This window comes from Poromitra crassiceps (genome assembly GCF_964638095.1).
Source record: "Poromitra crassiceps genome assembly, chromosome: 7".
Lineage (NCBI taxonomy): Eukaryota > Metazoa > Chordata > Actinopteri > Beryciformes > Melamphaidae > Poromitra > Poromitra crassiceps.
The window spans coordinates 54549130-54562993 of NC_139628.1; the positions used below are offsets into that span (position 1 = coordinate 54549130).

At 41.0% G+C, this 13864-nt stretch overlaps 1 protein-coding gene across 2 annotated transcripts; it reads left to right on the top strand.

Annotated features, from left to right (window-relative positions):
* Positions 1–158: 158 nt before the first annotated feature.
* On the top strand, positions 159–13425 carry dhrs4 (dehydrogenase/reductase (SDR family) member 4). Of its 2 annotated transcripts, XM_083640692.1 has the most exons (13): positions 159–271; positions 1035–1131; positions 1268–1390; positions 1499–1621; positions 1794–1871; positions 6443–6558; positions 8204–8381; positions 9484–9585; positions 10051–10121; positions 10748–10799; positions 11945–12079; positions 12203–12258; positions 12421–13425. In XM_083640692.1, exons 1-13 carry the CDS (start codon positions 201–203, stop codon positions 12533–12535), a joined length of 1317 nt encoding a protein of 438 aa, XP_083496818.1. In that variant the 5' UTR covers positions 159–200; the 3' UTR covers positions 12536–13425. The 2 variants fall into 2 exon arrangements, with proteins under 2 accessions (XP_083496818.1, XP_083496819.1); XM_083640693.1 differs by lacking the exons at positions 159–271; positions 1035–1131; positions 1268–1390; positions 1499–1621; positions 1794–1871 and adding an exon at positions 5991–6116.
* Positions 13426–13864: the final 439 nt, after the last annotated feature.

Genomic DNA, 13864 nt, shown 5'->3' on the forward strand with positions numbered 1-13864 from the left:
TCGCGTAGCTAACCATAGTCTGGGCACCTTCCACCCCGCTTTTTGTCATGGGGGCGTAAACCCCGGACCCAGAATTATCACCGGAAGGAAATGCGCCTAACAAAGTCTGTGTTGCCGTTAGCTTGACGCGGTGATGTTACCTAAACTAGAGTCTGATCAAAACAAAGCTAGCGTTACATAAAACTAAACGTTCATGCAATATGGCATCTCCGCCACCACCGCCTGACACACCGGTCAAAACGGTGAAAGAGGATTTGACGAGACGAAAGAGGTATAGTTATTTGTTATCTTGTTAACGTTATAATTGTCACAATCGGACTACAATGCATCGGTCATGGAGCATCTCAGTACTGATTACCTAAATGTGTTGATATCCATGTAACGTTAATGTTAGATAGTGTCGTGTCATTTCGTCATGTTTTATTATGGAGAGAAAACATTATTAACGAAGTGTCGTACCAGTGACGTTTATTACTCAAGTAACGTTAACCACTGTAATGTTATTGTGACGTCATTGTTCTTCTTTAGTTATTTCCACTGTCATTATACTTTATATGCATGATATTTATTTCCACTCCACCAGATCTGGTCTACATTTGGAAATATTAGAATTCTACGCTATTTATTTGGCAGCTTAAGCCTTACCATACCAGCTAACGTTATTATAAACTTATAAAACAACTGATTAGCACTGACTATTTTATTGGCTAAGCTCCCCAGCACTATCTTGCGAATTCAATCTTCATTTTTACCATTTCCCACATTATGAACGCTTAATGCATCAATTTCAATCGGCCTATATATGATTTGAAAATTGGCTATATTCATCACGAGAACTGTTACTTCTGCTACTTTAATTGGATTGTGATACTAATATGCTTTTCTAAGCCACAGAAACTTCTGTAAGATATAGAATGATTGACTTATATCTTAAGAACAATGTCTTTTTAAGCGTGGTATAAAAACGTTTTGCTGATGTCAAACATCTGAATCCTCCACTGTTCTAATTATCTTATAAATGTAATACTGTCTAGGTGTCCACCCATTTTAGAAAAAAACACACGACGAAGGGAACTTTTCCAAACCAGAGTTGGCACTGGGGAAGATCCACCTCTGGAAGTTGAAGCAATGGTAGTTTAACTTCATATGAAATTCCAGAGTGTTTGATTAACATTATATCATATTAGTTTAAGCAATGCTTGATTATGATGTAATGATGGTCTAATATGGTCTAATTGTTTGGTCTAATATGTTTATGTTCTCTCAGGGTGCAGTTGGGGGCCTTTCATCAAAGAGCATTATTGCCCCTGCAGCGGCCTCCTCTCTTGATGTGAGGCAGCGAGACACAAGAGAAGCTACCACTTCACAGACTTACCCACAGTCTGTCCAGGTTAGTTTTCTTCCCCTGTACACTATGTAAAATCTTATGCAATGTCACGGTATGTATCATGCTTTGTAATGTTATTATACTTCACCTGCTGTCTTGCGAATTAAACAGAGAAAAGCTCTTCGGAGAAAGACTGCCCCTGCTCCTGCCCCTGCAGCAGCCTCCTCTCCTGATGTGAGGCAGCGAGACACGAGAGAAGCTATCCCTTCACTGGCTTTGCCAGAGTCTGTCCAGGTTAGTTTTTTTTACATTTACATAGTCCGCACATCTAGTAGGAGAGTTTTGTAGGGAACTGAACCGAAAAATACCACGAAATTGTATAAGCTTTAAGCAATAAAAACAAACATAGGTTTCTGTTGCTGTTATATTCCTCTGTTTGTTTGTTCTTGTTTTTACATCGTTTCAGAAACTTGAGGACAGACCGATGTCTACAGGGCCAAGAGGTTCATCCATTCCAGTGCTGTGGTCTCCTACAACGGTTAAGGTTTGTCTCGATCAAAGTGGTGTGGCACATGAATTCAACGCCGCCACGTGACACCCCTATCTTGAGTACATGATTCAAAGTTCTAAATGACAGAAGTTGGAAGACAATGGCAAAATGATTTTCAGTTAGGTCAGTGTGACACAGAAAGAATTTCTGAATCCACCACAATTCACTCACCATATTTGAAGACTGGAGCATTAACCAGGAACAGAGTCCCCCTGCACATGTGTTTCGGTTGGCATCCACATAATGTATCTTTGCAATAAAGTATCATCAAGAATTTTAAGTCATTATCTTTTACCATTATTATCCTTGTTTTAACTTGCCGTCACCACATTTTGTAATTACTTGTAGATTTGTAACCATCTTTATATTTCAGTTAGAATTAAAAGTGCAAATGTCGGTTGTCTCTTTTTTTGGGAGGGGGGGTTGCATAATCCAAAACATCCAGAGCAAAAGCACAGGACTTTTTTGAAATTCTAGAGCCAGAATTCACATAAGTTTTATAACTTTATATTTGATACGCTAAAGAGATAATTATCACAAACCAATCCCACAGGTCAGTCAAGTTCTACATTACGGTAGTCCTTAACCATGAGCACAAGAACTTAGCCATTTGTCAAACATGTTTTACCAATTTCACTTGGGAGTTATTACAGATTTATTGCTCATTTTACAGTGGGGGGAAAGTATAGAAAACCGTCTTGATTTTGTGCTCTTAAGTAATGCTACTGTGGATATACTGTATCATGTTGTAGTGGCATCACGGGCAGTATGTACTGCGTCAACTAGCCCTGAAGTGAGTTTAACATTATGAAATTCACCAGACATTCCCGTAGAGCTTGAATTCCAAAAAACAACTGACAGTGCCAAAATGAAGAAATGACAGCAATACAGAAATATTCAACAATGGTTTTTATTGAGACTAATTGACATATAAGAAAAATAATTCACATTGTGAAATCAGTGCACGCCTACACGTTAACAAAGACTAAGCTAAACAACCAATTTCCATTTTAGAAAAAAAAAAAATAGAGAAAAATATATATACACAAATTCGAAGGCCCTTGGCTATATAATAGTTTCGAATAGTGTTCTTTAATCTTAGATTCACATTACAGGACCTGTAAGAATCCTGGAATCGGTAATCAGAACCAGTGTACTACTACACATTAAATAACAAGGGAAAGAAAGAAAGGAAGAAAATAACTTAAATTTACAGTCTTGCAAGTTGCAAAATGTGAATTTCGGACTTTCAATGACCCATGTCTATGTAACACTTCCAGGGCCTTCACTATTTTTTCATCATTTCACAAACTTTCCAGCAACATTGAGGACCTCATACAACATCCAATCTTTTGATTTAGCTGCATTCATTCAATCGTCATGCAATGCAACGTCACCTAAAGCAGCTAATGCTGAATCCATGCTGTCCTCACATTCTACCACGTTTATGGGCCCACCTTCCTGCTCTATGTCATGAAAGACCTCATTTATAACATTCAAGATGCACTGTGCCTGTTCCAAGGTGCTCACTTGAGTAGTGCTAAAAATATCATTCATTGTGAACAAAGTACAGCTGTTATTCACCACTTCTGTAATGAACTCCTCGTGACTGGAGTCTGGATTCGATGTGGCACTGTACACAGACACACTGCTGGAACCGGGCTCTCCTGTCATTCCCTCCTCAATGTCCTGCAAGCGTATTTGCAATTCAAGTTTTTGGGCCTCACTGACATTTCTTTGTCTGCACACTGGGTCTTCTCCTGCATGTTTCTCGATCTCACTAGGTTTGCCATTACATGCATCACCACACTCACAACGTTGAGCACAGACATCACAACATCTATGCCCAGGATGAATCGGCTTTCCCTGCTCATCATTGAAGATTTTAAGTAATTTTGCATGCCGGCAAGTTGTGCTGTTGGACACATACTGTTGCATCTGGTCAGACACTCCTTTTAATTGTCCACCATGATACAACAGGATGGAGTGGGAGTCCGCACCATCTCTTCCAGCTCTCCCTATGGCTTGCATGTAGTCCTCTATTTCATTTGGGACTCCATAGTGGATCACTGTGTGAACATTCTTGAAGTCTACTCCCATACCAAGTGCTGATGTGGCAATAACCACTCTAAGAGTGGAGGCAGGATCTTTCAGGGAGTTACCAATGTTCTTTTTGACGTCCTCAGGGGTTGCTGAATGGTACATGTCCACCAACCTGTTTCCAGATTTGTCATTAGCACCTAATGGATGGCAAAAGTTAATTCCCAGGTATGGTTTGAAAATATCTGCATACAGGTGTGAACAGTCAGCGATGGTTTTGCAGTAGATGACCATTTTTTCAGTGCTTGGTCCTTTTAGTTTGAGTTCCTCACACAACCATGCAAATGTATTCTTTGCTTTTGACGAGACCTTCTTTGATGCAAGCCTGATGTTTGACCGATCAGGACACACTGCAATCTCAACACAGCCCTGGATTCCAATAATCTTCATTAGCTCCTGCCTGGTCTTCTTTGATGCTGTGGCTGTTGTGGCAAACACTGGCACAGATTTGGGGAGCAGTGAACGAAGCTCACCAACAAGTCCACACCATTTCCGAAATGGTGATCTGCCTCCTTTTCCTTGGCCCCTGTTTGACAAAGGAAAAACAATGTCAAACATAAAAACACAACTAGTTGTCACATACCAAAATGCTGTTAGGTTTTCACACACTACTGAAGAATTGGATCATTAAATTATTTATTATCACACTTATGGAATATAGCATGTGAAACTGGTTATTATCTCGGGGCAAATGCCATGCATTATGGTAGTCACAATAGACAATGGAAGGAATTTGTTACAATTACACTAATTAGCTTACTGTCCAGAAGTTAAGATTCTTTTTCATTGTTTGCTTAAAATAACCCAGATCTCGAGATTGTATGATCAGACAGCAAGCTAACCCGCAAGTATAAAGTGGTGGAACTTTTAGATTTTATTTACATTATTATACTATCCCTGGGGGGGGGGGGGGGGTCTGTATACTTTTTGAAAATGGTTTGCGGAGAGAATAATTGTTATAATCATACTATTACTATGACAGTTAACATTAATGGGGTTAGGCTACTCACCACTGAATAACAGTGTGCACTTCATCCACTGCTATTCCAAGTAAACGATGTTGGAATATGGGTGTTTGTAGCACATTTCTCCAGTAGTCACTGCCGAGGAAGGTTTCTGGAGAGCCAAAGACAATGGAGTACTCGCCATGTGAAATCTTATGATCAATGTCCATGTCTTTCCCAGCACAGGCAGCAGATATGCCTTTGGATTTCAATTGTTGTACTTGATCCTCCATTATCGATAACAGCGGACAGACAACTATAACTATTCCATCAACTGGCCATTTGTTTGAAAAGTTCTTCCCAAGCAGTCGACACACCGTCGGCCAGGTTTGGAATACTAAGCTTTTCCCAAAACCAGTTGGTAGACATGCGAGAACGTCTCTTCCCTCGATTAATTGTCTGATGCAAAGCTTCTGTATTGGCTTAAAAGATGTGAGATTGTGAATCCGCAATGTTTCTAAAAGAACTTCTTCAAAAACTTCGTTCGGTACGTCCATCTTTTGTTTTGTTGTTTGCCGTTCTGATACTTGGGTCAAATTGTCAAGTTAACGTGAAAGTTGACGAGCTAGATCCGGTCTAGGGCGGGCTCTAGGCCGGACCCAGTATGATGACAAAATCAATTGTGGGCGGGAGCCAGGCTCTTTCTCGCCGAGAAGAGCCTGGTGACGCGAGGTTAGCTAACCATGGCCCATAAAAAAAGAGCGTATCTGATTGGGAGATTTGGATTGGGAGGTTACCGCGGGGTGCGTTTAGGGACGTCCAACTTTGGCCAACATTCAGAAAATACATCTACAAAACATATATATAAAAAAAAAAGGCTGATTGTCCACACTAGTAGTACCGCAATCACTCAGTACAGAAACATGTAAAATGTCTTTAAACAGATTGCATTATTATTCTGATTTTCTGGTTTGTCGCAGAAAGAAACAGATGGTACATGCTTGTGACTGCTTGCTGTGAACTTTTATTTTGAAAATCCGAGCCCTGTACCCGGAAACTACTGTAGTTAGCTAGCCAGCCGAGCTAGCTGAGTGTTGTTGCTGTCAAAGGTCTGAGAAATATCGACTTTGAAGAAGGTCCTTTTTCAAATTCTCTCACTGGACAACCACATTTACAATTTTGCATGACCAGCAGGGTGAGATCATGCTCTCAATCAATCACATTATGCATTGATCAAAGCATATAACGTAGCCTACATCGTAAAAGTATCAACTTTATCCTAGTTTAAATGCTGGTTCACATTTTTACGTTGTCATTGGATCCAGCCTTTACAACTGTGCAGCCTAACAGGCATATTGCTTGTGCTCCTGACAAAGTATTTCAGTATATAAATCATAGATCAAACTACTAACCAGCCTTCAACCAGTGCAACACTCGAGTCGTGCCAGTGTCCAAAGTGACCTTTGCCCTAGTTCCCTCATTTTCCTCATATATTTGCATGTCACCATTGTGTGTTTACAGGTGATGTTGAGGAGTGTTTTCAGGTGCCTTGTGACCAAACCTGTCGCTGGACAAAGGAGCATGTCTCAAAGTAGCCTTGCTGGGAAGGTAGCCATAGTCACTGCTTCCACAGATGGGTAAGAATAACCCTTTGTATTTGTCTATATACTGCCCTACAAGCCAAAGAGCAGCGTTTGTCTACTGTATTTGAATTAGTCCAGTATTTACATTACGTTACATTACATTACGTCATTTGGCAGACGCTTTTATCCAAAGCGACTTACAATAACACATTTTTGTCAGCAATAGAGCAATCAACTATGGAGCACAGTCTATGACAACTACAACCTCTGAAGGAACAGTGGTACAAGTTTAGTTTAGTGTTTGTTTTTTGTTTTTTTAGAAAAATAGAGAAAGAAGTTAGATCAAGAAGGGCCCAGATGGAGCCTGAAAAGGTGTGTCTTTAGTCTTATTTATTTACTATTTAATGAAATATTCTGGTACAGGATATAAATCCTCTACACCAGACTCACAAGAGACCATACAACAAATCCCCCCAACATTTTGATACTCAACTCACTATTTTTGAGACAAATATGTGAATGTGACTGGCCTTGCTCACAGAGTTGGCATGCAGCCTCTCCTCTCTCTCGCCAGAGGGTTTTCATAGTCCACTTGACTGGGCTGGCTGACTCTCACCTGTGGGCTCCTCCACTCTGGAGCTCTCAATGGTGCTGGACCTATTGTGTCGTTGTGGCCACTAATGAGCCTTTTTTGTTGTTGCCCTAATTACCAAATAAAAAATTCCAGCTCCGTTAGGTCACGTCACCCGCAGGGGTGCTCTTTACACTTGCTGAAAGATTCAGCGTGATCACACGTAAAATGACATAGCTGTGGCCGAACACAATTCTGCTCACACACACACTCACAGAGAGACACTTCACATTCTTATTACAGGATGTTGAGTATCAGCATTGATTGGACTATTCAAATAATACCTTTTATGTTTAAAATAGACATAAATGGGTTGCTGTTTGTCTTTGTAGGGCAGTATAGTGGGAAGCCCCCAGGTTCCACAGGTTTATCGGATCTCCTTGTATTGAGGTGCCTTACACCCTATAGCCTACACAGTGCATTCCTATTATGATCATACTAATCTTAATAATATACGATAATAATAACGATAATAATCTTGATAGGAAACAGAGGTGTGGTCAAGGTCAACTTTGCTCCCAAGTCTCAATTCTACATGTACAACACCAAGCCCAATGGGAACAAATTAAGAGTCCTGCAGTATCAATTTAATATCTAAAAAATAAAACTAAATATCATAGGACTTTTCAATGCAATATGGTTTTAATAGGATAAGAACTTGGTACTAGCATCATGATTTCTATAATCACTTTCAACGTCAATAAATTCAGTCGTTCCATACAAATTCAGAAAACTCAATTTAAATTAACTCGTCTGGTGGAACAAATCTCATCCCTTTCAATCTACCAGTATGTCATTTACACAAACACAAGAGTTTGTTGTTGTCGAGACTAGAAACCTTTAAGTTCAACTCATCAAAGTACAAGTCAAAGTCAAGTCACCAGAACCCACGTCAAGGTCAACTCTCAAGTCTTCTCTTCATGCATCAAGTCAACTCTCAAGCAATTGAAATTAATTTGTGACTTGAGTCTGACTCGAGTCCCCATCTCTGATAGAAAATATTGAATTCAGATTCTGGGGGATGATCCCACACTCACCACGGCCCTCTCCTCCCCCCCCTCTCCTCAGCATCGGCCTGGCCGCGGCGCAGGCCCTCGGCCAGAGAGGAGCCCATGTGGTGGTGAGCAGCCGGCGGCAGGACAACGTGGACAGAGCGGTGGAGCTGCTGCAGAGCCAGAGCATCCGAGTGACCGGGACCACCTGTAACGTCGGCAAGAGCGACGACAGAGAGAGACTGGTGCAGATGGTGAGTCTCATGCTCGGGTGAGTTGGTGGTCCAGAGAGCCCTCAAAGAGGCAATTTATACCTGGCGTTAACATGTGTTTTCTGCCGTCAGATTGCAATCAGATTGTGTTTTATCACTTGAAAGTACAGGTGTAAACACCCCCAAAACGCATTGAAGAAGGATTGCAATCTGATCGGCCAAACCACCTCCGGAGGTGGTCAGGGATGCATTGTGTGTACACATTGAACACAAGTGTAAATGCAATGTGTCCTCTCAATCTGGATACAGCAACTGTATGCGGATTGAGAGGACAACCATTTCTGCCATCAGATTGCAATCTGATGGCAGAAAACGCATGTTAACGCCAGGTGTAAATGGCCATTGTCCTAGGGAGAGTTCCCAAGTGAAATAAAGGATTGCTTACTCCAAAATGATAATTCAGTCTTCATTTATTCAGGGCTCCTTGCTGTCCCAAGGACTACATTGAATTGAATTGAACAAGCAAGTGGATGCGAGCTGCAGGGCCAGCTCGGCGAGCTCCAGGCCGGGCGAGCCTAGAAATCGAGCGTGCGTAGCGTGCAAGATCCCCTAGTATTCAATAAAAGACAGCAGAAAATAGATGAGTTTTAAGACGTCTTTTAAAACGTTCAACTATTAGACTGGTTAACTTAAAACCGTCCATTCTGTTTTGTTCCGCAGTCATTTCAGTGGGTTGCCTTGACACCTTCAGTAACAGGCAGAATCTTTCTGCAAAGCGTTGTCATTTTTTACTTGGATTATAATTTGGGAGAAGGCTGAGATGAAGCTTCAAGGGGCTACCTTGTGTGTTTGATGGTTCTAAACGCAACAAAGGAGTGACATAGGGGTGAATCGACGAGGACTGAATTTCATTTTGGGGTGACCTATTCCTTTAATTTCACAATATGACTTTTAAATGAAGTAATGAGGAAATGGAAATTGATATTCCAACTGCTATTGGTTCCCCAGGTCTCAGTAGAAATATACCATTCAAAATGTAGAGTTGCACATATCTCAGTTAAAATGCGTAGGACACTTCATCTGCTTATTAGATGGTCCGCTACATACATACTGTACATCCAGTGACTGAGTGTGTGTTGAACAGACTGTGGACCAGTGTGGAGGTGTCGATATCCTGGTGTCCAACGCAGCAGTCAACCCGTTCTTTGGGAACATCATGGACTCCACCGAGGCCGTCTGGGACAAGGTAGGGACTACAGAGTCCTAGGGCCATATCCTATGCCCAGTGAAAGTGCAAGCATTAGCTTTGCTAGTTTCTAGCGCTCAAAATATATATATTTTTTTCTTTTAATCACAAACACGTCCTTTGATGTACTGACCGAGTTGTAATTCAAAGAAAAAAAGGGAGATTCTGAGTGCTAGAAACTAGCAAAGATAAGCTAACGCGTGCCCTTGCACTTGCACTGGGCGTATGATATGGCCCCTGGGGTCTCATTTATAAGACAAACCAAAGCAAAAATTGGGATTTCTGAAAATTTGAACTTCATGCCAAAATCAGCACACTGCATCGTCTGCCCCCCCAAACCCCACCCCCCCAAATTTTCTTTCATTATCTAAAGTGTGAATGCTGGCACCTGTGGAAATGCTCTGATGATGTGCATCCATCCCATAATGATGTCAAAAAGACTAAGTGTCATTGTTTTCACAACAGATCCTGGATGTAAATGTGAAATGTGCCTTCCTTATGACCAAGCTGGTGGTGCCGCACATGACAAAAAGAGGGTGAGTGAAAACGGAGGAAACTAGAGAGCATACCTCATTACATTACATTTACATTACATTTCGTCATTTGGCAGACGCTTTTATCCAAAGCGACTTACAATAACACACTTTTTGTCAGCAATAGAGCAATCAACTATGGAGCACAGTCTATGACAACTACAAATCCTGAAGGAACAGTGGTACAAGCTTTAGATTAGGATTTTTTTTTTTTTTTTTTATAAAGAGAGAGAAAGAAGAGAGAGAAAGAAGTTAGATCAAGAAGGGCCCAGGTGGAGCCTGAAAAGGTGAGTCCACCTCAGTATTGCTCAGTACACAGACCTCCGCCATGGCATGTAACATGAGTCCGTTTGGAACTTAGGCGCCTTTTTTTTTGTGATTGGCTCCACCCATTGCCACACCTCCTCTTGGCCAGTGGGTGTGGAGAGTTCATCCGTTCTAAGTTGGCCCATGACCAACCTCTCTGCCAAGTTTCGTGCAAATCTGTCCATAACTTTTTGAGATATCCTGCTGACAAACAGACAAATAATAAATAAGTAATGATATTAAAGCATATTTGGAATGAGATAAAATGATGGTGTTTTTGATTGCAAGATTTTAAATTGACATATTTTTGTATTTTCTTTCAGGGGGGGAAGTGTAGTGTTTGTGTCATCTGTGGCTGGGTACCAACCGATGCAGGTTAGTGAGTGGAGGATGGACACAGAGTCACCAATTTCCACTGAATTCGCTGAGAGAAAAATACTATGAAAAAGATAAAAGATAAAAGATAAAGTATGAAAGTGAACAGAGCAAAACCATTACTATGAGGCCATTTACACCTGGCATTAACATGCGTTTTCTGCCATCAGATTGCAATCAGATAGTGCTTGACCACATTCGCCTGGTTTCATTTACACCTGGTGTTAACATGTGTTTTCGGCCATCAGATTGCAATCAGATAGTGCTTGACCACATTAGCCTGGTTTCATTTACACCTGGTGTTAACATGTGTTTTCGGCCATCAGATTGCAATCAGATAGTGCTTGATCACATTAGCCTGGTTTCATTTACACCTGGAGTTAACATGCATTTTGGGTGATCACCCAAAATGGGTGTCCTCTCAATCCACATACAGTTGCTGTATGCAGATTGAGAGGACACATTGCATTTACACTTGTGTTCAATGTGTTCACAATGCGTCCCTGACCACCTCCGGAGGTGGTTTGGCCGATCAGATTGCAATCCGTCTTCAATGTGTCTTGGGGGCGTTTACACCTGTACTTTCAAGTGGTCAAGCACGATCTGATTGCGATCTGATGACAGAAAACACATGTTAATGCCAGGTGTAAATGGTCTCTATGGAACTAACAGAGACAGAGACTTTAATTCCACATCCTAAGGGTATGTTTAGAGAGAGAGAAAAAATCCCTCTCTGATCTTGTCAACTCTTTTTGCTTGTTTGTGCAGTATAACGTGGACAACGGACCTTTTTTTCCGCAACAGCCATTTTGTGTCTAAAAGGCAGGAAGTAACACAGGGGCAAGCAAAACATTAATAAGGGTTTCTAACTTCCAATCCAATCCATTTAGGTGTTCCAGTGCCAGGGCCCTCGTTAATGTTTTGCTTGCACCTGTGTTACTTCCTGCCTTTGAGACCAAAAATGGCTGCTGTGAAAAGGGCAAATTAAGATCTGATTGTTTAAAAGTCTAGCACTGAGTTTTTTAGTTCCAGTGGCAGTCTTGTTTTGTTGTCATCTCTAGGTAAGTCTAATCACTATACATGATGGTCATGTAAATAAGTGTCTAACATACAGTCTTTATCTGGACATATTTGTACTTCTCCAGGCCTTGGGTCCTTACAGTGTGAGTAAGACGGCCTTACTGGGGCTGACGAGGGCGCTGGCCCCTGAACTGGCTCAAAGTAACATAAGAGTCAACGGTGTGGCTCCCGGAGTTATCAAGACCCGCTTCAGCAGTGCGGTGAGGAAATCCTGTCATTACCAGAAAAGGAGTTGAGGATCGCCAAAATATTTTGTCATCCAAATTGTCTCATAGTCTTATGCTCCCATTTCAATTGATGAGACAGCGCTTTGTTTTTCTCAGATATGGCAGAACGAAGATATTGTGGAGGAGTTCAAGAAGCAGCTCAGCATCAAAAGGTATGTTCAGTTTCATGATTTTTTGACCAAAGCCACTCATTTTGTGCTATACGATGGGCAAATACTATACAGTAACGCAGCGTAACAATATGTCAGTCTGGTCTGGTTCTATTAGTCGTGACAAATTATTAAGTGTCACATTTTCATTTTCGTTCCATTCAGAATTGGAGAGCCGGAGGAAATCGGTGGGGTCGTTGCTTTCTTGTGCTCCCAGGAGGCTTCCTACATCACGGGAGAGACCATCACAGTCACTGGAGGGATAAGCTGCAGACTCTGAAACTCCACTGGCGTCAAAACAAATAGTATATTTGCACTTAATTTAGTGTATTTATATGCAGATCATGTTTAAGAGTTGGCACGCCATAGCCAAGAGAAGCCTGTATTTTTAGAAACCTCAATATGGCAACATTAGCCAGGGTACTGAGGCATGTCAACGCCTTAAACCAATTAGGTTATTGAAGGTTATTGATTACTGTGTAAGCTCTCTTTCCATTGTAATACTTATTATTATGTAAATTTATGTACACTGATATTTCTAATTGAGACATGAACATGCACATAAAAAGGTGGTGATCCTGAATAAATGTAACGCAACAAACACACACACACCAGGAATAACCCAATTTGTCTCAGATTATTACTGGATGAAATCAAATACTTTTATATTAATAATGTCTCATAAGTCTCTCTCTATTAAAGTTAAGTGTTCACATACAAATGGTGTGCTTTTTTCGGAAATTGCGCCACCATTATTCATTAATTGAATTGTCCTGTTTGTGCAACTTCCTGGGATGTTTGGGTTGAAAAATATGTTGTATTCTGATGCCACAAGGCTTAACAAAGTTAGGGATTACAAACATGCAACGTGACTGTTATTATGGAGGACAGAACATGAAGGATGTAACCCAGATTGGAATGCAAACTAGATTTGTCAGATATACTTTAGTTTTACAAACCTGTCTGTCCAGACACACAAACCCGATGTGGACAGCCTTGCCAAAATATCTCATGATGAAACTGAGATCTTTGTCCTCTGGCCTGCAGTATACTGTAAATGCCATCACTCATCACCAGTAGTTCATAGATTGAAAGCTATTAAAGGACAAAGTTAGATTTTGAGGGGGGAAGGACTTTAAATTATGACACAGACCAAGATGTGGTTTTGCCAAAACTGCTCAAATGACAGCTGTGAAAATGATTAGAATAAAAAAGATTTATAATAAATAAACTGTCTCTGATACTCTGTTCTGTTCTGTTCCATCAGTTAGTTGCTGACCAAATTCATTTCGTCCAAGCGCCACTAGAGGGCGGTTTCGCACTAGTGACAAATCAAACGCGACCAGTCCAGACCACGCACGCAGAAAATCCTGCTTGATAGTTTTTAAGCAACGGTAGGTTTTTTGGAACTGATTATTACAACACGAACATTTCTACAGTATGTCATGTAGAAAAGATTAATTGTTTCACGAGTCAACGTGAGCTAGTCTGAGCTGACTTACGTGAATGCAGTCAGATCTCTTGTCCGTTCGCTAGCTAACATGATTAATTAGCTGCTAATACACCGTTAGTGGGCCGAATCTCTCATATAAACCGTTCATTTTCATAC